Source organism: Trachurus japonicus, chromosome 5 (genome assembly GCF_045865225.1).
Source record: "Trachurus japonicus isolate A0001 chromosome 5, Traja_1.0".
Classification (NCBI taxonomy): Eukaryota; Metazoa; Chordata; class Actinopteri; order Carangiformes; family Carangidae; genus Trachurus; species Trachurus japonicus.
In genome coordinates, this window is record NC_140911.1 from 26,146,409 (window position 1) to 26,172,082 (window position 25,674).

The 25,674-nt window shown below is 40.1% G+C and overlaps 2 protein-coding genes across 2 annotated transcripts; one reads left to right on the forward strand and one right to left on the reverse strand.

Annotated features, from left to right (window-relative positions):
* Window positions 1-1,526: 1,526 nt before the first annotated feature.
* On the forward strand, window positions 1,527-6,862 carry slc25a55a (solute carrier family 25 member 55a). The gene is made up of 10 exons (XM_085776985.1): window positions 1,527-1,603; window positions 2,146-2,259; window positions 2,751-2,876; window positions 3,207-3,262; window positions 4,486-4,576; window positions 4,666-4,784; window positions 4,882-5,077; window positions 5,186-5,340; window positions 5,427-5,502; window positions 5,598-6,862. Exons 2-10 carry the CDS (start codon window positions 2,240-2,242, stop codon window positions 5,755-5,757), a joined length of 999 nt encoding a protein of 332 aa, XP_085633111.1. The 5' UTR covers window positions 1,527-1,603; window positions 2,146-2,239; the 3' UTR covers window positions 5,758-6,862.
* Window positions 6,863-7,522: 660 nt separating this feature from the next.
* On the reverse strand, window positions 7,523-19,657 carry tspan2a (tetraspanin 2a). The gene is made up of 8 exons (XM_085776986.1): window positions 19,371-19,657; window positions 16,508-16,610; window positions 11,166-11,263; window positions 10,133-10,207; window positions 9,963-10,055; window positions 9,809-9,880; window positions 9,573-9,656; window positions 7,523-8,572 (listed from the first exon to the last, which is right to left on the reverse strand). Exons 1-8 carry the CDS (start codon window positions 19,437-19,439, stop codon window positions 8,507-8,509), a joined length of 660 nt encoding a protein of 219 aa, XP_085633112.1. The 5' UTR covers window positions 19,440-19,657; the 3' UTR covers window positions 7,523-8,506.
* Between the last annotated feature and the right edge of the window lie 6,017 nt (window positions 19,658-25,674).

The following is a 25,674-nucleotide window of genomic DNA, read 5'->3' on the forward strand; positions in this document are numbered from 1 at the left end:
ATGCAGATGTCCTATATATTACATAACTTTTCAACATCAGTTATGTAGCATAGGGGAAAGACAGGTTCATAATTCTCTGTAATCTGCCCACAGCATAAATATCTTAGCTAAACCAGTTGTAATGGTAACACGATCCATCATGCCTTTGGCATCCACCTTGTATTTTTCCACAGGCACCTGGTACAGGAAGCACCTGCAGTTAAATCCCATTCAGCAGAGTATAGCAGAATACTCTCTTTTGAGTAATTTGATAGGCTACCTTTGGTTCTTGGCTTCAAACAAGACAAGTGATCCAGCATGCATTTTGTTTTTTTCTTTTTTACATTTATTTAAGATGAATGCACAGAGCATGAAGTCTCCACCCAAGTCTAATTGTATTCACACACTGCATAATCAAACTAGTGAGTACATGCCCAGGAGGTTCACACAGTTCAGAGCGAGATGACTTGCTCAAAGACACCTTACAATGTACAATGAGAGAGAGGTGAAACTTCCCTGTGCAGCCGAGGGTGTAAATGTAATAACCAGGATAGCAGTAGGAGAAAGAGGATAACTTTCTTAAATTAAAGTGGCAATAGCACAGTTTAAAATACTGTATTACTGGCCTGAATTCAATTTTTAGTTGGTGAGGAATTATTAAGCATCAAAAGTGAAAGTATTCATAATGCAATAAAACAGACCTTAATTATTATAACCTTTATTTAACCAAGTTTGTCCCATTGAGATCCAAGATCTCTTTTGCAAGAGAGACCTGGGTAAGGTATAGGCTAACGTTTGTTTCAAATTATTGTTTATGCATTAACCTATGAGCATCTATTGCCTACAGCCTATTTTAACTGTATGGCATAGCATAGGCTAGTGTTATCTAAATCACTATATTTTGTAACATCAGACAAATAAAATGGAGTAATAAAAAAAGCAACGTATTTCTCTCTGAATTGTTTTGTAGAAGTGCAAAGTAGCTTATTCAAGTATATACTATCCACGCCTATGATTAACTTTTAAGCACCTGAATGGGATGGAAAAGACTAGAAGACCAAACAATAGTATGATGTCACTCCACTAGTGCAGTCAATGAGCTCAGCAGGGTGGACTTAATGCCATGGTGATCTTAGATCAGGGCCAAGATGATATTAACCGTAAGATATTTTGAGGGAACTGTGTCTCGACCGCCTCACTTATTTTTGACAAGTCCCTCCGAGTAAAAACCTAACTTGAATGTGTCATCTCATACACAGGCACCTACATAATTAAACTCTTAACCACATTTGAAAGAAATGCTCGCTGAACAATGGTTTCTTTCATTTTACATACTTCGTCATTGTAGCCGTGTGATTGGTGGAACCGTTTGATTGATTTGTCCTTCTCTCCAATGACAAAAGGGGAAGCTCAAAAGACAACCAATCAGATCAAGGTATGTAAATTTACTAACCGGTCATTGGTTGTAATTCGCCGGCGCCGTCTCTGTAGTGGTGCTGGGCCCGCCCCCTCGGGTAAAACTCAGTGGAAATTTCCTATCTCTACTCACAGTCTGCAGACACTACCGGCGTTGCGAGAGCAAACGGAAACAATCGTGAAAGACTACCTTTAAGACAATCTTTTGGTAAGTTAAAAGTTTAAACTTATGTTGAGACAGTTTAGCACTTGTTTAAACGTCGCCAAGTTGTTCGCGGTAGCTAGTTTTATGTTTTTTTTGAGGCGGTAATGCCTTGAATGGGCATCAAGCTAAAGCGGCCTGCCAACCGTCATGCATGAATTCAAAAGGCAGCTCTCAACGTGGGAAAAAAACATCGTTTTGTTATTGTGAATTGTATAAATGCAGGGAATTTGTTTTTACTAAGTCTTTTATTCATTTCACTTTCAACATGGCACCGGCGACTTCCTTAGAAATCCTTTAGATCAGTATCACAAATGTATGAAAGGCGGTAATGGCCATATATGGCATTCCGGTATGTGAAGTAGGACACGCCCCCGGGTTGTACTACTCATATTGCAAGTAGCGGCGCCGCTTCATCATGGTCCCGTGACTGTGAGGAAGCTACATAAGCCTCGCAGTGGGTGGAGTCTGAGTGCATTTATTCCTGAGAACTCAGAGACTTGCCCATTCACATGAAGTAACGGACCCCTGTTGTTTTCTCTGTCTAGGACTCTATTTATTAAACTGACTGAAGAACACTTGGATCTACATCACTTTAATTCTACATCTTCTGAACTTATCTTCACTTATTTCAAAGTCATCATGTCTCAGCAACAAATCAGGTAAGTGCCACACACCCACTCTTTCTCCATGTAAGTAAAGTTGGGTTTTTGACTGTTGGTTGGACTAAACAAGAAATCAGACTAAGTAACCCTACATCTTGTAGACCAAATTACAGTATTAAGATTAATTTAAGTGCTTAATTAAATTCATGAAGCACTCTAACATTATAAAGATACAATGGCAACTTGCAAGTTTTTGTATTTTTAACTAATGCTGCCAATTTTCTATGTTTCTGTCTTTAAAGCTCTCGTAGCCAATGACATATCAATAAATAATGAAAAGTCAAATCCCTTAAAGTCACAAACAAGTTTGACATAACAAGAATTTTTATTTTCAAATTAAATATTGTTAGTCAATAATAAAAATTGATGGAGGTTCATTTTTAACTAAAGTCTAAATTGTAGTCCATGTTTTTTGTTTTACTTTTCACAACATTGCAGCTTATTTTTATACTAACGCTGTGGCATTCTCCTCTGACATTTCCTTCCAGCCTCCCAGCCAAGCTCATTAACGGAGGTATTGCTGGCATCGTTGGGGTTACTTGTGTCTTTCCCATCGACTTGGCAAAGACCAGGTTACAGAACCAGAGACAAGGTCAGCAGGTCTACAAGAGCATGTGAGTATATTTATAGTTGTCACTTACTACTGTTTACTGTTGTTTTACATGACATACTGGGCAACAGCGCCTGCCAAATCTCTTGGCATTACACCTACTACGCCTGTGTATAATCCCGTATTATTACTGCTAATCCCACAATTACACATGGAGGGCATTGGGATGACTGTGTATAATTAGGGAAATTCCTGACTTGATGGACCGTGGTGACTGTTCATCCTTGTCATTCCTATCCAATGAATGAGGCCACCTATACAGACTGCTTTTGGAGGGTGAAAATTTCCAATGTTGCTCCCACCAATAATATTTCTCTGCTTTCCTCCTCTGTAGGATGGATTGCCTTGTCAAGACAGTTCGATCAGAAGGCTACTTTGGCATGTACAGAGGTAAGATTTATACATGTCTGAATATTAAAAAACAGCAGTCTAGAACATGTATTAATTGTAGGCAAGGGTAAGCTCTGTCTGTGATGAGGCTGAACATTGATTTGATTACTACTGGGTGGTCTTCATCTTATATGGTGTATGTTCAGTGTATTTACTTGAAAATATGGAAGTGAATTGGAAGAAACTGTCAAGGAGAAGTAGCCAAAGCTGTTCTCATGCAAAGTGTATTTGTAGTTTTAAGTTGTGGTGTTTTGTTTTTCTTTCTTTCTTTAACACCAAACCAAGAGAAACTCATATCCTGTCTTTATAAGTTCACTGATAGAAAAGGAAAAATGTGGACATAGTTTTATTATGAGGAAAATGGAGGCCTTTAGTCTGGGTCTCTGCTTGTGTGAGGAATGCTGTTTGTTTGCATCTGTGTTTTTCATATTACAGACTTGGGTCCCCCTGGGATATTGAAGGCTAGCCGATAAGGCGCAGCCACGCTGGAGGCAAATCATTAAATGGTTCTTACAATATTGCTCTATTTAAAACTATAGGCACAAGTTTTTGTTTTGCCATCTACTTGTTCTGTAATTTGACTTTTCAATAACTACCTGGCTGTCTCTTCACTGTCCTGTCGAGTCTCTTCCTCTTTTTATCTGTTTTGTTGTGGATCCTCATCTTCTAGACTATGTATCTTGCTCTTTAAGACTGTGGTTGATCCTACAAATGTATCTGTGGTGAACAAATGTGATGTTTTTTTACACAGTCTCACAGATCCATTTTTAAGTTAGCCCAACGTCTGCACACAGTACATAGTCTGAGGTTCTGTCTGTCTTTTCACTAACATCTCTGCAGTTTACCGACTTGTAGCCTTTCTGTAGTTGTAAATCTTCCACACAGTGTGGGCTGTCATTGTAAACTGACTTGCTGTACTTCATAAACTTTGTTTGCATTGCATCTTCCTCTCATGTTCACCGCCCCCCCGTCATCTCCTTTTTCATTTTGTGTTGTGCTTGTTCCTTTTCTCTCTCTGTATTTTGTCTTGAAGTAATCTCCCTTCATCATTACTACTGAAGCTACTTAAAATTGATCTTTTGTCTTGTCTGTGTGTAGATTAGCTATACATTGGCCTTATAATACTCTGTTGTAATGATAGTGGTAAGGAATGTGTTTGCACTTGAGCTAAAGAAAAACCTGATTGTGACTTCAGTGCTGACTGCGACTCTCTTTCTCTTCAGGTGCTGCTGTTAATCTGACACTGGTCACCCCTGAGAAGGCAATCAAGCTGGCTGCTAATGACTTATTTCGCCATCATCTGGCCTCAGACGGGTGAGTAAAAGGATCTTAATAAATGATGTAATGGACAGAAAGTGTTGTGTCAGTTGTGTTACTGAACATGTCTCTTAATCTTTGAACAGAAAGGGGCTGACAGTGTTCAAAGAGATGCTGGCAGGTTGCGGTGCAGGCATGTCCCAGGTCATAGTCACCACCCCCATGGAAATGCTCAAGATCCAGTTACAGGATGCAGGCAGACTTGGTAAGAGGATTACAAGTTTGATATTTAACTCGCTGCCAACAGGAACCGCAGTATCACTGAGTTTATTCATGAATGTCTTTTGTCTTTTTCTCCACAGCGGCCCAGCAGCAGAAACCAGTCATGATGTCTCCCACTAAGCTGGTGGCCACCAACACCATGCTCAGCCGCTCGTACAACTCTGGCACTGTGGTGTCGGCGCCGCGAGCCGTGTCGGCCACACAGATCGCAAAGGAGCTGCTTCAGACCCAGGGAATCCAGGGGCTCTACAAAGGCCTGGGGGCCACGCTGATGAGGTACAAACTCTTTGAGAGGAAGCAGCCGCTGTGAACTTGTTCAACCACTTCCGTCCATATGAGAGTTTCAGTCTGAGGCAACACTTTTTTTTGTTTGATCTCTTTCAGGGACGTCCCCTTCTCTATTGTCTACTTCCCATTGTTTGCCAACCTGAACCGGCTGGGAAAGCCCAGCCCCCAGGAGTCGTCCCCCTTCTACTGGGCTTTCGTCTCAGGGTGCGTCGCAGGATCTACCGCTGCAGTGGCCGTCAACCCCTGTGATGGTGAGGGTTTGAGAACAGTAATCAGTAATGTGTTGGGTCTGCAGCAGCTCTGGGATGTTATCTAAACTTTGTTCTCTCTGTTCCAGTGGTGAAGACGAGACTGCAGTCACTAAACAAAGGCTCCAGTGAGGAGACTTACAACGGTGTTGTGGATTGTGTAAGGTGAGACGGTAGACTCAGTCATTATTGCACAACTACCTTCCTTTTTTGTCTTTGTGCTTGTGTGTGACTAAACCAACAACTCCTTGTCTCTGCAGTAAAATCATGAGGAAGGAGGGTCCCTCGGCCTTCCTTAAAGGCGCAGGCTGCCGGGCTCTGGTCATCGCCCCTCTGTTCGGCATCGCCCAGGTCATGTACTTCGTCGGCGTGGGCGAGTACATCCTGGACAACTCGCCCCTGAGCCTCCTGTCGGCATGAGACCACATCAGTTCGCTGGCTTTGCGTAGGACCTGAGCATAAATGATAAAAGGAGCGGCAGCTACATACCAGCAGTTTACAGCATAAAGATTACACGAGGCTTGTTTGACAAAGTCAGGAAGGCCTCGGGGTGTAGAGACCTGTGATTTCATCTTGTGTACGGTCTGACAGCTGTGTTGCACTGAAACACTTTTATGACTTATTCAGAAGGCTGTGGCCAACGTTCGCTCAGCTGTTAGCCTTACTGTGTTGAGGGACTCAGAGTTGCAGTGTTATTCTTTCTTTGTCCCGAGACAGTCTTGACCTGTTTCCCTCTGTGAGGGAGGGGAGCTCACTCCATCAAAAAGACAGACCAGTTTCTGCATTTTCTTCCATGCTATCACTTTTCATATTATTTTATATGTGTGAACTAGAGTTTATTTTGAATTGCTGAATGCAATAGTTTGCAGTACTTTCCGTTTGTATGTTTTTCCTCCTCCTCCACTGCTGTCTCTTGTTACAGAGCCTTCAAATATGAGGGGAAAAGGAAGAAAGGCTTTCAATGGAAGAGACAATAGGGCCCAGTTTACACCGTTAAATGCAAAGGGATCTTTTTGTTGTTTTTTTTACATGAAACTTGAGCACTATCTGTGAGTGTACACGTTAAATTTGACTGAACCTTCCGACTGACATGGGACCATACAGGTTGCCAAACCATTACCAGCGTCCTGTTTATATACTTGATACCAGCCCTATTGTTAATGTCTGTGAACCTCAGTCTTTGTATCTTAATATCTGCAAAAACTTGAGAAGCATCCATGCACATTTATATATATATATCTATATATATAAATATATATTTTATGTGTTTTGTCACATAACCTCAGTGTAGAGATTCCTACATGCAATTCCTTTCTCAAGAGTTAATTTTTTGGTCTATGCCTTAACACAGATGATTTGGCATTTCTCTGAAGGAACAACGCTCTTGGCCAAAAAACAGAAAAGAAAGCATTATTACTGTTACTGTGATGTGAAAAATGACTGTTACTATACTTTGTGTCTGTGATGGCTTTTGTACATATTGTGTATATATATATATATTACATAAAGAATTTCAATGCACTCATTCTGTGTTCATGAGTTTTCATTGATTTAATTCAATCAGGTTTATTTTAAGTATTATCGAACTACTTGAAGGAGGCTGGACAAAAAAAATGTTACATGAAAGTTTTCTTTAAACTACATAAAATGGCATCTTGATTTCTACACAGTGTCATATATTATACATCTACATTGAACAAAAAACGCAACACCCATTTTTCATGAGCTGAACTCAAAGATCTAAAATGTTTTCTGTGTATACCAAATAATTATTTCCCTCTGTGTTTCTCTAATTTGTTGATTTATGACAGCCCTGTTGATTATCCTTATACTAAAGTGAATTTACCTCTAACGGTTCATTCTTGAACAGAAGATAACTGATTAAAACCTGTTCTCAACACAATGTGCCATGTGTTAAACCACTGGCACTGGTTGTCTGGAGACGTTTGGTTAACTGGGGCATTCTGACCGATAAGTGTGTCACAGTTTCCTGAACCTGTCACCCTGTTAGCTCTGGTTTAGCATTGTGCCGCCATTTCTTGGCATTGACTCACCACGTTGCGGAACTTCAGCGACCGCAAAATTTACATTCATGAAACTGCTGCTCTGCTGACACCTTTCGAAAAGAAAACTCAAACTTAACTCACTTCACAGAGGCAGGAAACAGAAAACAACCAGACGTGAATAAAATCACCCAATGTTGTTGTTTTTTTATTGTGTTTAACAGTACGGCATAAGCTATATTACTTCACATCTCATTGGCACACCAACAAGATTTGCATTGAAAATAATTCACACAAAATGCAAACTAGGTCACTGTTACAGTTCACACATGCTCCAGGAGAGCTCAGGATGTGGTGTTACTCATTACTCTTCACCTTTTACATGAATGGAAATTTACAGAGCAGAAGTTTTTCATCAGACCTTCCTAACCCTTTGGGTTTATATCACATCTACACTTCTTCTATTGTGCTTTAAAGTAGCAATACTTCAGAGTGGTGGCAGGGAGCAAGCGCAGTCTTCAGAAACACAGGTGATAGATAATAGTGAAGAAGCTAGAGGCTTGTACTGTATGTGTGGCTAAATAGGCAGACAAAATGTACTCTGCAAAGGTAGGCTAGTCCTCAAAACATGAAAGCACACAATTAGGCCTTAAAATGACATAAAAAGACTAAAAAGGGCACAGAATAAATAATGTTAACAGCAGATGCATAAAATAGGTGTCCATATTTACAGGGAATACTCCTCAGTCACGACATTCGTGTGTCAAAGAAGGCTTGGTGTTCTGTGTTGTATGTGCAGCGGCAGTGTAACGACAGGATGTTAGAACCAGGTAATGTCACAGAGGCATGCCAGGAGCAGAGCGTGTGTTATGGAAACAAACATGGGGGGGGGGATCGGAGTGTGTGTCAGTGCTGGTGGAGCTGAGGAGAAGGTGTGGAGATAAAGATCCAGCGTATCGTGTTGAACGTGGCCTGTTGATAACATAGAGTTGTGCTTTCTTTATCTGTGATATGAAAACTGCCCCCACCAGATGACAGTGAGATGTAACTTTGGCGTTTTCCCTTCCTCTGCAGATGGGGTTGATTAGGAAGGGGCTCGTAGTGGTCTGGCTGGTGGGTGGGTGGGTGTGTGGGGGAGAGTAGTGGGGTGGAGGTCAACTCACCAGCTATATAACCTCCCTGCTGTTCCTGATGGCACAACACAGCACCATACTGAAGATCATCCCTATGATCTGAAAACACACACATGTTCAAGACATGGTTACGTCTCTGTCATCTTCATGTTGTTTTACTCGTAAACAATAACAAATAACTTCTTAAATTTAAATGTGACGATAAACCAAATAGAATCTAAGATTATTAATTTATTAGATATATCAATCAGCCTGAAGAAATACTTTGCTTTGTGCTGTGCAATTATTAAAAAGTGGTGTTATTTCATTGGAAGTGTAGCTGTCAAACTGCACTAAATCACATACTGTAGCTTCATGGTCCGTGCATGACGGACTCTTCATAACCTTATTAACAATTATTCAGAAAATACAAACTTATAAAATAAAGTTTTACACATTTTCCTGCATCCCCCCTACATGTGTATATACAGCTCTGGAAAAAAATAAGAGACCACTCCCAAAATAATCAGTTTCTCTGGTTTTCCTATTTATAGGTATGTGTTTGAGTAAAATTAAATAAATAAAAAATGGTTTTATTCTATCAACTACTGACAACATTTCTCTCAAAATTGACATAAAAATATTGTCATTTAGAGCTTTTATTGGCTGAAAATGACAACTAGTCAAAATAACAAAAAATATCAAGTCTTTTCAGACCTATTAATAATAATAATGCAAAGAAAACATGTTCATATTTATTCCTAAACAACACAGCAAGAATATTTTAAGTCAGGAAGAGTTTATGAATCAGTTTTTGTGGGATAATGTCAATGTTTAATCCCAGCAGTGGTTTTTATAATCTTCCTATAAAACCAGATGTGGTTCAGGTGATGACCTCATCGGTGTCTCATTAAGGAGAATGAGTTGTGTTTGTGTTGGTATTTAAAAAAGAAAAGAAAAGAATGACTGCATGTCATATGTAGAGATGCTTTTAAAAAACATTTGTGAAAATGGTCTCTTATTTTTTTCCAGAGCTATATATATATACCTATATACAGTATATGTAAACAACAGTATATGTAAACAAAGGTAAGTAAGATAAAAGATTGAAACTTCTCACCATCACACCTGCAACCCCAATCCCAATGTATCCAATGATGTGCAGTTTTTCATTGAAGAAGTCTGTTATTGCAGACAGACAGTCCTGAAAGCAATCAATAAATATATTTTGTATAATTATTACAGGTAGTACTGCTCACAGTTCGGCAACACACTGCAGCAGATGTTGTACTGCTGAAACGGGGCTCTGCTGCCACCATGTGGCTGTTGAGTGTTCCAGCAGACATCAGGGTTTACCTTGGTGTCAGGTGGAACGTCTGCACACAGATCATTAGACGCCTCTGATGTGGAGCCCCCGCAGCAGTTCAGCTGTGAAGGTGAAAAGTGAGACGCTGTGACACAGGACGCTTCGTCTGTGACAGTTACATGAGCTACATGACGTTTAACTCACAGTTCTGTGGTAAATCAGTGCGATTGCAGTGCCGTTGGAGGTGGGGGAGGGTCCCACAGAGCTGCTGTAAAACTTTTGAACTTCCTCCACAATCTGTTGTTAAGAGAAGATGAAACAAATCAGTTCATGTGTGGTTGTGAAGTTATATTACAGCCTGATTAAATACGTACCTGTTCCTTGTTTATGAATCCAAACACACCAGCGGCAATCTCTGCACCGAAGATTATCATAAGGCAGGCGAAGAACTGCAGAGAACAGAAGAGCTTTGTTTTGTCTTTAATTCAAAAAGAGCTGGTTTCAGTTAAGGAGCAACACCTAGGTTTACAGGTGAGTTTTTCCCTTATAATTTCCTAATATTGTAATTTAAAGTCCAATCTTGACCTTCATACAGCAGAAACAAACAGCAAACGTTTCCTGGAAAGAAAGTGCTCTGGCAATTACGCAGCATCCGTCATTTAAACGTCTACCAAGTTTACATCATTACAAAACACTAGAACCAACAGATGAGACAAACACTGTAGCAAAAAGTAAAAAGGAATCCAAGATTTCTAGGAAAAATAAAAACTGTGATCTGCAATCTGGGCCTACATGAAAGCAAATGTTCAACCTGCAGACAAACTTCACACTGTTTTCCCCTGCTGTGCAATAATTTAAAAAAACAGCAACTCTTGGTTACATTTACAAACAACTGGAATAATTTCTTGAAAGTGTAACTATCTAACTATATTTCCCCTCTAATGAGAACCCAATCACACACTGTAGCTTCATATCGTCATTTTTATTTATTCAGAAATCATAAACCTATAAAATGAAGTGATAACACTAAGAATTTCAGAGCGATTGATGTAAATCTGTAGCTCTCAAACTTTTCCAGCATGTCCCCCTTCATAAAATATTATTATGTGTATCCATCATATAGTATTTGCCTAAATAAAGTAAAAATTCAATGTAATCCAAACTAATTTACAGAAGTCACATACACAGTTACACACCTCAGCTTGACAATAATGAGAGAAGCAAATATTTAAAAACTGTTAGATAACTCTTGTTTGTTTGTTTTTACTCTACATAAATCGTCTTCATTCAACTTAGTCTCACTCTATATTTATGCAACCAATTAGCCACATTTTGTACAGAACCACTGCAGCAAAGGAACAGCAACAGAGCATGAATGAAACCAAGAGAAGCAGCACTTGAACTCACCGATGCGAGGAGACACTGAGACTCACGTACGGCCCCGAAGCAGCCGAAGAACCCAACAACCATCATCAGACTTCCTGCGCCGAGGAGGATGTACACAGCTGCAGAGAGAGACAGAGAGGAGGACAGATGAGGAGTCTGGATTAAAATAATAAATTAGGAACTGATCAATCAACCAATCATTTGAAGATCCTGGTTGAAGAATTTACAGCTTTAATAAACACAGACAAGAATCTGATCCCTGCACTGGTGCTCGATCACATGACTGCAGTTCACACATCCAACTAAGGGTGGCAGCATTACCCACCCTCTGTCGTGTCTTTGTTGAAGTCGGGTGTATAAAAGGACTCTTGTTGTGTTCATGTGCCAGCAGAAGTGTAGGTGGAAACTTCTTTAATAGTCTAAAAAAAACCTCTGAATCGCCTCCCACATGTTACTCTGAGCTCACTCCTTCAGAGCGTCCGCTGAGGGCGTTTAAAGCTCCGAGTCGAGATGAAAGAAGTCAAAATCAAGACGTCTGTTTAGATTATTGTTCCATTCCTCACTTGATAAATTAGAGTGCGTCGGATCGAGACAGGAATATAAACGTAGAAATATATAGATCTCAAGATGAATCATTGCTTGTTTGGACGATTCAACAACTGGCACCAGAGAAAACAAATACCTGCAGCGTCCATCTGTCTGTCCTCTGTCACAGTGGAAATCCCATACTAACCATCTATACACATCAGAGGCCTGGGCAGACTGCACATTAAATGTGAACTAAAGCCGATGGAGCTGGAGAGTCTATTGAGAAACGAGTGTTGTTTCTGTGTTACTTCCAATTACTATGTGTGGTTTTGCAGTGCTGCGGACTGTAGCCATGAACCTGATGCCATCTGTCTGGTAAAAAAAAAAAGCAAATCTAATTTTTTAGAGGTTTGGGTGCTGCAGTATTAGACGCCATCCGTCACCATCCTAACCCTCTCTGAGCCTCTGGATGTCGTCACCTCCCCGGTCCGCTCCCCTGCTCCCAGTCGTCACTACTGAGCCCTCCAGGCTGTAACTATACACCGGGGCCGGCCCCCAAGGGCCATGCTAAGGGCCTAATCAGTGACATAGACAGCAAGAGCTGCAGCACGTTAATTAATCCACATGGGGAGGAGGATGCAAGCTGTTGTTTTGCTGCTGTTGAGCAAAAGGGGAGGGTGAAGACGAGGTGAATCGAGGGACTGGTGCAGCGCTTCAAAAGCTGAGAGTCTGGCTTAGCAGTGGAAAATATAGCAGGCCAAGACGGCTTCTACTGTATACACACAGTGTCCAGACAGGCCTGAGCTTGGCTGCTGATGTTTCCATCACTTTAGTATGTTCTGATTTACTGTGGCACTTCCTCTTAGTGAAAGCTCTGATATCTAACACCTAACACCTGCCAACTGTGGTCTGCATCCTCCACGTTAAAGCTGCAGACAAACTAGTGAGGGTGAACATCTCCTGTATATTCACATAATGGTTTACTCCCTGAACAAGGAGCAACAAAGGCAACAGAATGGAAAGTGCATCACACATAGGAACGCTGCCGCTTTGCTTTGTTATGGTCTCGTCTCCCTGCTTTAGAGGAGCAGACAGGCAGCAGCTCTCCACCATTACTCTGCTCAGGAAGCTTGTGCAGATATTTATTTTGTTGTCAAGGCTCCTCTGCTGGATCGATGGGATGTGGATTAAGTAACTATTTCTCTGTGATCTTCTGCACCCTTTGTTGCCTTGAAATCCTCCATAAGTCAAACTGTCATCAAACTATCATGACCAAAACTACTTTAAGTCCAGAGTAAAAGTAGGAGTACTGTCCATTTGGACTGTTCCATTGTGACCACTCTCACTGTGATTTGATTATTGCTGCTGATGCATAGTGAGTAGTGAATTAGCAGCCTTTTAATGTTGTGGCCAGTGAAACCAACCATTATTGTCATAGATTTATTTGCCAATCATATTTTTAAGGTAAACATGCTTAATTTTTTGTGTGCAAAATCCTAAAGGAATATGTTATTTTGGCTTCTTGCCAGCGAAGATACTCTATACAGAACATATCACATGATGATATTATATATTACACATTATCTATATCATATTATAGATTTTAAATTTGCCTGGTTTTGCTGCTTGTTTTTATCCACTAGCTTAATATTTGATCAGTGGGAGGTGGGAATGACCAGACACCCCATGATACGATATCAAGATATAATGTTATGACAATGCAATATCAGCACAATATTTTAGTCATGATCCAATATTTACAATGCATATAATAAAAGATCAATACTTGGTGTTCCTGAATCAATATCAATATTGCCACACAAAATATAGCAATGTATTGATTTTTCAGTTTTTCAATTCAACTCAATACAAGATCATGTCAGTCTAATAATACTCTCTATTTTTCCTCCAAAAACAGTTCAATGATAGTGACAGTATTATTAAACAAAAAAAACTAGTTTTATTTCAGTTACAATTTCATATTCATGGTTTCAAATATAAATCTGAAAAGTTTTGAGCTTCAGAAGTTTTCTTTGCAGCAGTGAAGAGAGATGTTGTGAGATCTCACGAGAGTTTGTTGCTGAGACAGAAGCAAATTGCAGATAAAGTTAATTGTATTCTGATCTGTGGCTCTGAAAAATGTAATGTCGATGACAGACTGAGAGGATCTGCACTTCGTAATGGCTCTGATATTTACTTTGACAATGGAGCGAAGGAATCTGTGATAATCTGTGATCTTATTCGTTTCTCTCATTAGAATGAACAGACTCAGCTGCTGGGCTCCTACAGGCCGGGCTGGTGGAGAAACCCATGTGACACAGATACAGGAGGAAAATGGAAATTAACTGTCTAATTTCTCTACCGTCTCTGATACTGTGTTAGATAGAATAAATGTGTTAGTCAGCAGCTGGTTATCAATCAATCAATTTGTTTATTTCGGGCATGTCAATTTAAATCATCATCATCACACTTCATCTTAGTTCAAATAATACAATACACATAGCCGAAAGGGAAAGCGGGAGAAGCAAAAGCTTGTCTAGTCCCGCCCCCATTACCCACAGAATAAAAATATTTATCATAATCTTTTCTTTTCTTTTCGCTTTTTTTTTTTTTTTTTACATTTTGATATTAGCTTAGTTGTTAGCTTAGCTTAGCATTAAGACTGGGGTAAAAGAAAAAAAAAACTCGGCCTGGTATCTATATGTATCTGCACGCAGACTGAAGTGTAAAAAAGGCCGTAGTTAGGATTTATGGGCCTGGATATTTCTTGGCCCTGATAATTGAGTTTTCCTGTGAACCAAGTTACTTCAGCTGGCCTTGAAATATAATCGTCCTGTTGAGGTGTTGAAGTGAATAGTGGTGTAACTATACTGTGTATAACTGTGAGAAACAGTCAGATACAGAATGAGCGTGAATGCATATGTGGAAAATAATTATGCGCGTCTTTCCTCAGAAGTTGAGATTTGCATGACAGTTTGATCGAAACTGAACACAATTTATCTCAAATACTGAAATTTACATGAGCATTTGCCTGTGAGAAGATCAGTGTGTTTCTATTCTTACCCACTGCAAAAACAAGGAACCGCTGTGTGATGTAATAACGGCCGACGCTGAAGGAGACACTCCTGTCACCTGCCCCACCCCAACCTGCTGCTGGCGTCCTGAGGGAGACAGCCAGTTCCATGAAAGCCCAGCAGAGAACTGATGAAGTGAAGTCACCATTTTAGGTCATGGTCTAGATGGGAGTAACAAGAATAGGCTTCTTTCTAATGGTCTGCTCCTACGCTCAGCGAGGGAGACAGGGCCTATTGTATGGAGTCTGCAGCATTATTACTACACACTGGAGGGGGTTTTTCTTGTCTACTGTATGTTTTAAACATGCACTGTGTGTTTTATTGGGAGCTCTGTAAAGGAGCTCTTCATCTGATATCAGTGTGGAGACAGAGCTGGCCATTAATCAGCTACAGGCTCTGGTTTGTTCATTTGTCAGCATTTGTTTGTGTCTTATTGATCATCAATAAACCTATAATCCAGACTGCTAACACTAATAGAGAATCTCAGTGAGCATTTGACTTGTCTCTTTCACTTCTCCTCTGCACCACTGTCCACTTGGGACATGTCAGAAGATTTAAAGGTGTAGTTTGGGGTTTTGGCATGGACTATGTGCATGCATACTTATTAGATACAAATGAGCATGTAGCGAGTCGGGGCACTGGCAGGCAAGCAGGATCATGTGTTTCTGTGCACGGGAGCTCCAGGAAAACTTGTCTTAGACACTTTTAAAATGCTATCTGATATCTGTTTACATGGTCACTGCATGTAGATTATTCTCAGTGGTTTATCTTCCTGTTAAAACATCACATTTTTAGCACCATTTTTTCAACCTCTAGACTGTTTATGTTGTTTTTATTTCAACACACAAGCAGCTCAACAGGTGCAGTGGTGTATAGGGACTTGTAGCTGTAGTGCTGAGTGTTCCTGTATTTCCCTAACTGGGAGCTGATTGCTCAGGATCTACTGCAGGTAATGCCGACCATTCGTGAGCATTTCACACAACCCCAGGTCGATAAACCCAAACTGTCCCTTTAAACACTTTCCCCTTTAACAGGCTCAGTAACCGAGGATATAAACAACGACTACAACTACTCAGAGCATCACTGGTGCAGAGGAAGTGAAGAAACATCACGATCCACTGCAAAGATAAAATGTGCATCTTAAACATTCATCGTAGTTCAGTAGCAGCTGCGGCTGCTGACAGACTCTTCAGCTGAAATGGTGACGAGAGCTGATTAGATCATGATCATTACGACACACCGTAAAACTTGATGTCATCAGGTGTCGCCCGGAGAAAATGTGTGTTCACCTCTGTTGAGCTTTGATTTATTTTCAAACATGTTATATCAAGATGTCAAACTGTTGGAGAAGAAATAAATCGGCACAATTTATACTCTAACATCAAACTGGAGCTTCTCTGGAGCTAATAAGACCTGGTGGACTATCCTGTTTTCTTTCTTTCTTTCTTTCTTTCTTTCTTTCTTTCTTTCTTTCTTTCTTTCTTTCTTTCTTTCTTTCTTTCTTTCTTTCTTTTTTATGAGGTTGCTCAGCCTATGATACCTGATACTTTCCTCAGCTGCTTGTCTTAAAAACTATGTATTTACACTATAAAATTAAAAATATATATATTGAACATAAAAACCCAACTGAACTGCCACTATTGATTTATATATAAATTACTTTACTGAATAAAGACTCTTTACTAGTTCATCACAGACACTTTCCCTCACCTCTCACCTCAGCTACATGTAGTACTGTAGGTGTGAGCGGAGGTGACGTACCTATGAAGAAGGTGTCGGGGGCGCCATCGTCTGTCAGGAGCTCCACTGTTTCTGGGTCAAACCGGAGCCACAGTCCCACAGCCAGCACCAACAAGCCCGACAGCTGAGGGATAACACATAATTACACAACATACATGTCATACTCATACACTGTTGCAGAATACACAATGTACTATTGTCCACCTGGTTCTAGTATTTTGGGTTTTTTGTCAGGCTTTCAGTGGCATCTTTGGTGAAGAGCTCTGGATGTTGTCACATGTTTGACCTGAAATTACATGACAATCTTGAAGCTTCACTTAAGCAACATTGTACCGGCATTGCTGTCAATGTCTCATCATCAAAGTAACTCACTGCCAGCTGTTCATATATATATATTTGTGTATATATAACTTTTTTCTCCCAAAAACACAACGTTATGGCTCTCAAACCATCTTTCAACCGACTATGTTTTCTGTGTGAGACAATATCCCATGTAACAATCTAATTTCTTAGAAAGCAGGAGCTCAGGTGTAAAGTGGCTGATGAGTTTGTCAACACTGAGAGACATCATCGCTCCCTGGATGATCTTCACCAGAAATAAACCAATCGATTGAGACCAAGATGTCACTCTGAGAAAGTTTATCCTTCTGCTTCTGACCTTCTAAACACACACACACACACACACACGCACACACACACACACACACACACACACACACACACACACACATATACATAATTGAAACATAGATGAAGGGGTTTAATGCTAAATGTGTATAGGTGTGTTAATTATTCAACACAATAAATCAAACATGAGAACAAATAAGTACTATATAAGCATTATATTATCCCCCATGTGTCTTTATTTAATAGCGGCAGTATTAATAGCTTCAATGATTGAGTGTGATCTCTAAGAAAAACATAAAAAATCTGTTTGGTTTGTGATCTTTTCCTTGGAGAAGTTAAATCTCTGCCGTCAGTGAGCCACCGGGAGGAGCAGCAGCTCCTGTTTCCATATGGACCATCAAAGTGTCTGAACGTCTGAACGCCGGCATCACCCTCAGCATCAGTGGTCCATCTCCCATGATGCATTTCAGCCACAGGCTGTGCCAGCCTCACGGTGCCTGGGTGATGTAACTCACACTGGCATTGGCTGCTTGTTTGGCTCAGCACCCCAAAACCACAGAGTACTGTACGGCTCCTTTTGGCTCCGACCACAACAGCTCTGCTTTCAGCCCCAAAACTGTTCAACAAAGAGGCCGCTGTCTGTCTGGGTGACAGGAGTAGTCGTCCTCCACAGCACAGACCAGTCAGTGCAGCCGCTCACAACCAGACATACTGTATCATTTAGCAGTAAAGCACCAGCGTCTATTAGCTACAGTCACTAACTGAAACTATTAATCAGTCAACAAGTAAAAACAGATTGATAAAAATATTTTTCAACCTCTATTTCCAATATCATTTAGCTTAGTCTTGCCAGCTGTGAAGATGTTCTGCTTTTTTCTTGTATAAGATCGTAAAAAAAATATATATTTTGTTGTAGTTAGAAAAAAACAGGGGCTTTAAAAACAACACCTTGTGATGAGTATCTCTCACAATTCTCTGACATTTCATAAATTAAAATGATGGATTAATCAAATAAGTGGCAGAATAATCACTGATGAAAATAAGTGTGAAGTGCAGACTGAACAGCATCTTTCATCTACTGCTTAGATGTCTGAAAAATGTGGAATCTATTTATTTTATCACTGGTTGTGAAATGAGTTATATCTTTTGATTAGTAATACTGAAATGAAATAAAGAAGTCACTAGATGTTAGAGTCTGAAGTAGGAGCATAAACTGATGTTGCTCTCTAAATGAGTGGCTCCAGACATGGGAGTTTCATGGTAAATCTGAACTAGAAGAGAAGCTGCAGTGGTACATCCACAACTGTCTTATAACATTTGCATTTTTTGTTGATTGCTTATTTTTCAACTTCTTCGGAATTATTGAAATGATGCAATCTGAAAAGGAAAAGTGTTTTCTTTGCTCCTCATTTGAATATATCTACAGCCTAGAAACCTGTGAGGAAGTAAGAGTCACGAGTAGACAAACAGCACAAGAGCTTTGTTTTCTCAAGACAAAAACACCTCTACACACAACACACTAGCAGGTGATTACCACCTCTGTGTGTGCTGCAGCAGCTGGAGCCAAAGGTAAAACTATCTCATGCAGCTGAGCAGTTCTCCGGTAGTAAAAAAAAAAAAAAAAAAAACTGCATCAATGAACCCAAAACAGATTAAACCTGTGTGTGAAATATAACTGTGCACGCGCGCTCATGCACACACACATACTAGTGTACTTGCATTGGGAAAGTCACCACAGCACAAAGCCATATCACCAGACAGGATCTGAACAGTGTGTTGGAAAAGTAGCAACACACTGCACTGTGTGTGTGTTGCAGGATGACAGCACTACATAAATCACCTCAGCACTGGAGGTCTTACAGACTCTTATTTGATTTACTCACTCATTATTAAAGAGAACATTTCATGATGGAGGAAGTTGATGAGGAACAATAATGGACTGAAATGAAATGAGGATGATTGATGGAGTGACTCAAATTGATCATTCATGGAGGGAGAGAGGTCGAGAGAGAGATGAAGAGAGAGGCAGCAGCATCAGCACCACTCCCCGGCTCTCCAGCCCCTCCAGTTAATTAAACACCATAAAACACCATCAGTAGCTGCAGGATGTTGAGACATGTAAACGCCACTGAGACACAGCACTGGTTTAGTCATCATCACTTCACGTGAATAAATCAAACTTACAGCAGCAGCAGAGAAAATGTCAATAATCATCATCCGGCTGTTTCTACAAACGGTGAATGGCGCGCGGACTTACCCAGAAGATGAAGTTGAAGATGAACAGCAGATATTTGACACATTTCATCCCGCCCTGCACTTTGCTCATGGTGCCACCTGACGTGTCGCTGTCTCTGCGGTCTAAAATACAAAAACCGCTCTGAACGCTGCTTTATTCTAACAAGAAAAATCCGCTCTTCACTCTGACCTGCTCCGCTTCACCATCCAAACCTCCAAACATGCGCACAAAAGCCGCTCGCAGCGCACAGGCGGGCTGCTGCTGCTGCTGCTGCTGCTGTTGTTGCTGTTGCTGTTGCTATTGTTGTTGCACGGCACGCCGACTGGCTTCGCACCGCCCCATGCTGCGTGTACGTGCGTACGTGCGTGTATGCGTGCGTGCGTGTGTGTGGACGCTGAGGTTGCCAAGGTGAGGTTCAAGGAGGAGCCCGGGACCTGAGGGAGAAGAAGGCTGCAGGATGTGGAGGTTTGATATCATTGCATTGCAGTAGTAGTCCATGGGTAAATGAAGGAAATACACAATAAATGAAAAAATAAAATACATATGAGACTATGACGAATTAGTCAGTGACTCAGGCTCAAGCACCTATAGCAGCCCAACAGATTAGTGTAAGGTTGAATAATGAACGTGAGAAGGAAACAATAAGTCAGGATACAATAGGGCAACACTGATGAAAACAAATACAACACTGGCACACTGATTAATTTATTAATAAACAAGACTCTTCATCAATTAAACATTGATAGTTGCTTTTTATTTTTTTTATTTTTAGGTTTTTCTTGAAGGTGGAAATTGAGTGTGACATTTTTAGTTTGTCATCAAGCTCATTCCAAATCTGCGGTCCTCTACACACAACACTGAAACTAGAGCTTTTTAGCTTTCGTTTTCCCCCAATGATAAGGTGTCGTAGGTGTGCAGAGGTAGGGAGACACATCATTTATAACTAAGTTTATGCATATCCTACTCTTTATAACCGCTGGTTGCTTGGTGGCAGCTATATACCAGCTGGTAAAACATGTTAAAAAGTGATACTTAAAACACTGTTTGATGGTACTTTGTCCCATTGTGGTAAGGAAACAGTCAAACCCACTTCAGCTCCACATTTTGTTTCTCACAGTCATGTTACTTTCTAAGTAATATTTTATTTATTTTATTTATTTCATGTGAGCATCACAAAAGTTAATTGAGTGGCATAGAGGGTTAAGTATAATTAAACACTTATTGGTCCTAATTAGGATGTAATTCATAAACAAAGTAATAAATGTTTAACTCTTGATTAATAAGCCCATGTTTAATGTGTTTAATGATGTATGTTTAAACTTAATAGCCTAAATGATGGATTCAGCCAAATTATTATTTTTCCCAATGTTTCCATGTTTCATTTTGGAATCGCTCTTAAGATAACCAGTAAATTATGAACAAACTATTCACTAGCTCTTACAATGACTTAGGCATGTACTGATAATGGTAAGTGAAAGGGTGCAAATTGATATCTTATCTCATATATGAGCTTATAATTACACACTACTTGGTATCAGTGCAGGAAGAACGTTTTACAAATGATGAATTAAGTATTTAATCATGTTGAGCTAATGCTTAACAGTTGTGTTGTTATTAAAAAGTTAATAAATACCAAATTATATAAGTGGTTGTGTGGGTTGGAGATGTGAAACCAGTCCAGAAAACTGGAATCTGTTTGCAGTCCCTGATTTTTTATTTTTATTTATTTATTTTTTTTATCAGCGCTGAGTAACATAGTGAATTAAAATAAGACTCTTTTAGAGGTCTCAGACTCACACAGACACTTCCATATAAACCTGCCTGCCATCCCATGACCTGCCACTGATATCATTGTTTATTATGAAAATACAGGATCTTGTCTGCACACTGCACCTGACGCACAGTGAGGTGACTGTCTGTAAACTCCACTCAGACAAAGACATGACCTCAGTGTGCACCATGCTGGCAATATTCTGTCACCGTGAACATCTGCAGTACTTCCTGTGTGTCTGTTGTGGCTGCAGCTAACGATTGCTGTCATCACAGTACCAAATTTTCTGCTGATTATTTTCTCAGTTGATTATTTTTGCCTCTTTCTGTAAATGTCAGACAATTGTGTAAGAAAAAAAAGTCTGAAATCACTTCCCACCGCCTACAGTGTTGTCTTTAAAGCAGCAGAGAGATGCTCAATTTACATAATATTGTGTAGGACAAAAAACGGCTCCAGTCCACATATTTGTGAAGCTGGTGCTGTAAAATCTCCCCTTTTTTGTTGTTTTATTTTTTTAAACTGAGATGTTTAATCATCTATCAAAATCCCAGCATGCATTGTGGCGCCACATTTGCACGCTGAACGCCAGCCAGTCCCTGTGAATGAAGACTGCATATTGGAGCGCCACCAAAAGCTCCTCTGTGTCTTCTCTCTGTGGGCCCCGAAGAGAAGGAGGTGGTGGTGGTGGGGGGGGGGTCAGCTCGGGTTCACCCGCTCTCACATTCAAGCCTCTCATGTTTGTGCTTCCTTTGTTTGCTCCCACTGATGTGGGAGGGGGGAGAAACAGCGACCCCCCTGTTTGTGTGCCAGGCTATCAGTCAGGATCAGCCCGACTGGATCATGAGACACTGCACATCACTGCCCACTCCACTTCTGTCTCATTAGACAGATAGATAGATAGATAGATAGATAGATAGATAGATAGATAGATAGATAGATAGATAGATAGATAGATAGATAGATAGATAGATAGATAGATAGATAGACTGAGCGTTGTGTCAATGTTAACCTAATATCCGGTTGGTCATCCAATCCTGTCATGAACACAGAGCTCTAATTATCACCAATGGAAGTAAACCCCAACTGAAACCATATCCTCGGGGTGTAATGGAGTCAAAATCCCATTATCCTTCCTCAGCCGCTCCTCACCGTCCTCTCCTGTGCTTGATATGTAAATCTGGTGCAATAACGTAACCTGATCTCCATATGGTGCAACTGTGAGTCATCCCTTATGATCTGAGAGACATCACAAGTGCAGAAACACCAGTGTTGTGAAACCAAGAATAACTATTGGCACAGACGCTTTTAAACCAGTGTCTGGCTGGTTCGGTGCTTTCAAAAGTGTAAAAGAACATTTTAGGCTGAGAGAAACAGCTACAAACTTTGTGGCAGTGTCTGTTGGTGGCCATTGGTGTTTCTGTTTTTAAATTGGACATCGGCAGGACAGGGAACATGGAAACCTGAGAACTAGACTCATATATCTGCTTGTATCATGAAGGGTAGAAGTGGGGATTTAATGTGGAAACCTTTGAAATGAGCAGAACCAGACAAGCACTGACAGCACAAGCTTTATGAGTCTGGATGTCTGGTTTAGCTGCATCATTGTCTCCATCTAGTGGCCGGACTGAGAAGTGCACAATCAATATGTTGGCTGTTTGGTGCACATGGTGGTACTTCTTTTGCAGAAAACCTATCTACTATCAAACCTACTTGATGTGATGTTCTTCAATTAATAACAATTGAATCATATAATCTCTTTTTAGATAAGAAGTTATATGCCTGTTTTTAGTAGCTTTGTAACCGTGACAGTTTTGTCCACATGTAGTTGTTTGTATCCCTCATTTTCATTTTCAGTTACTTCAATCACCAACACTTTAAAATTTGTATTTTACATAACACAGTATCAGTCATAACCTAATGATATAATGGCATAACATTCACTGTTTTCTGCATACTTTTACTTTTTATTTCATTTTTATTATCATTTTGGTATTAGTACCTTGTACTATTTTTCCCCTTTATTTTGCACAAGTTTAAAATAGTATGAGCAATTATTATGGTTGGGATGTGCGAAGGGGAGGTATGAAACCCAAAAGGGCTTATATGAAAACCTTACCATGAAGAGATAATCAAACCAAATTTGTTACAAATAAAGACAAGAAAACAAGGAATAGTTAACCTACTTATTATTTAGTACCTTGAATTTATATGTTGTTGTATTACAGTATGGTATTTGTACTTTGTGTGGCATTAGTGCTTTGTATTTGAAGTGTGGTATTAGTATTTTGTGTTTGTACTGTAAAGGATCTGTCTGTCTCCTTACTGGCCAGGGAGTTGTTATTCTCTTTTATTTAGTTTGATGTGAAGTGTCAGTCTATTAGACGTGTGCCAACCTTGACCCTCTAGAGGGCAGTGTTGTACTGTGTTATGAGTGTGATGACACCTGAGGTAAACACAGCCAGTGGTACACTACATAAAGTGTCTTTGAGATTTCACATGTACAGTTGACAACTCTGTGGAAATATTTCCCGTAAGATTTCCAGAGAAATAATCAGCAGATGCGGCCCTGCATCTCTGTTCAAGTTCTCCTCCCGGCTCACAGAGCTTACATCAGATATTTTAAATGTCAGCAATGACACAAACTTGGGCTAGAGCTTAAAAAAAAAGTCACGACTGATAGCCACTGTCAGCCTTGAGTGCAGTTTGTAGAGCGCCCACGTCACTGAAATGCCACTGACAAATCAAAGAAAACTGTAAACTACGGTAATATCAGCCAGAGTTTGACTGATGAATCACAGGCAATCAAATTTATGTTTATATCTTCCTCCCCTTGCTTCATATCAACTGCAGAATGAAGAGCAGCAGTAAAAACACAAGGCAAAGCCAAAACACAAAATTACTGGCAGTAAACTGAGGCCACATGGGGTTTCTCTTCATTTCTCATTTCTTATCATGTCAAGAGTCAGAGAAACAACTGGCTCAGTATCCATTCAGTAAGCTTCAGAGACCACACGGTGCATGTATGTGAGTGTTTAATAAATAACAATGTCAACATCATTAACATTTTACACAAAAGTTTTGATATGTCAGACCTGGGTCAAACTGTATTTCTAACATTTGTGGACTTGGAGTGAGCAGTTGGTGCTGTAGGAAAATATAAAAGTGGCAGAAAAATACTATAATTATCCTGATTGTGTTGTTGTATAAAACTTTTGGGGCTGTTGTTCTGTGACAAGCTCCACTGTGGTTTCTAGTTCAACGCTCCCAACTGCACCTGTGGTTCAGTTACTGTGTCCTGCTGAAATGACAAAAGGCCACTAGAGGTCAGCGTATCTGAGGCTCAAATTCAACCTGCTGCAGAGGCTGAGTGTATAAATCAACGTGAATGCAGATTTCTACAACTCAAATCAGTTTTGTTAATCTCTCATTATTAAAACACATCACACATCACATCTGCCTCAGAATATTGTTGCTTTAATAAGGATGGCCGATTACATGATGGACTAAAGCAGTGCTATTTACATAGCAGCACAAGTCCAGTCCTGTACCTGCAGACATGAGGTCAGTTTGTCCCTAATTTACGCAAATGAGGCATCAACGGTTTTTAGTAAACTGAAGCTACATGATGTAAGATGTAAAATGTGCTTGTGCTAGTCAAAATGATAAAACACACAGGACATGTTGCTTTAATGTTTTTTTTAGTGATAATGAAAAATCCAATGGGTCAAACCGGGCTCCCCCTTTTTAACTAGAGCACTGGAAAAGAGAGTAACGACACGCATTGGTTCAATGGAAGCGCCTCCTGATGGCGGAATATGGGTCTTGCAAAAGCGCCCAAGAAATGACATCTCTGCATTGTTGGTGAATGACCAAGTGTGGTATTTTCAATAATTTAAGGACATTTATAGATCACCCATGTTAACAGCATCATTGAGGACCCTTTACAGATAAACATTAAAGGGACAACGAGGAGTTTCTATTCAGTTATAAAAAAGTCTCACGTTAATGTGGATGAATCTCCGCTACCCACACTTGTTAATGGCTCCATTTTCGATAAATATATCGTTCTGTCTCTATCGTTATTTTGTTATTATTAGTGGTGGCGGAAATGCTGGTCGAGCCGACCAGCATTTCCTTCGTGGCGGGTCATGAGAATAACGCAGCTGAATCGCCGTTTATGGTCGGAACTATGACGGTATGTGAACCTCTTTGAACCTCTGACTTTGATTCTTGATGAATGAAAACATGAGTCCGTCTTGCGCCAGTCAGAGAATTTTACGGTGCGCGCGGAGGCTCATAAATGTAGTGTGAAAACGCTTCGCTTTTCCAAAACTCCTCGTTGTCCCTTTAACACATAGGCGAATAAAAAAAAACATTAATGTTTCAATCTACATTTTGTAATAAACAAATTATAAATGTAATCTGATATGACCAAGACACCTAAAAACAAAAACACGGCCGTTTTCATCAATTTACAAGCAAGTGGGCAACACACATACATTGGAGTGAATGGGTTTTTTGGGCGCTTTTGCAATACCCATATCCTGCCACTCG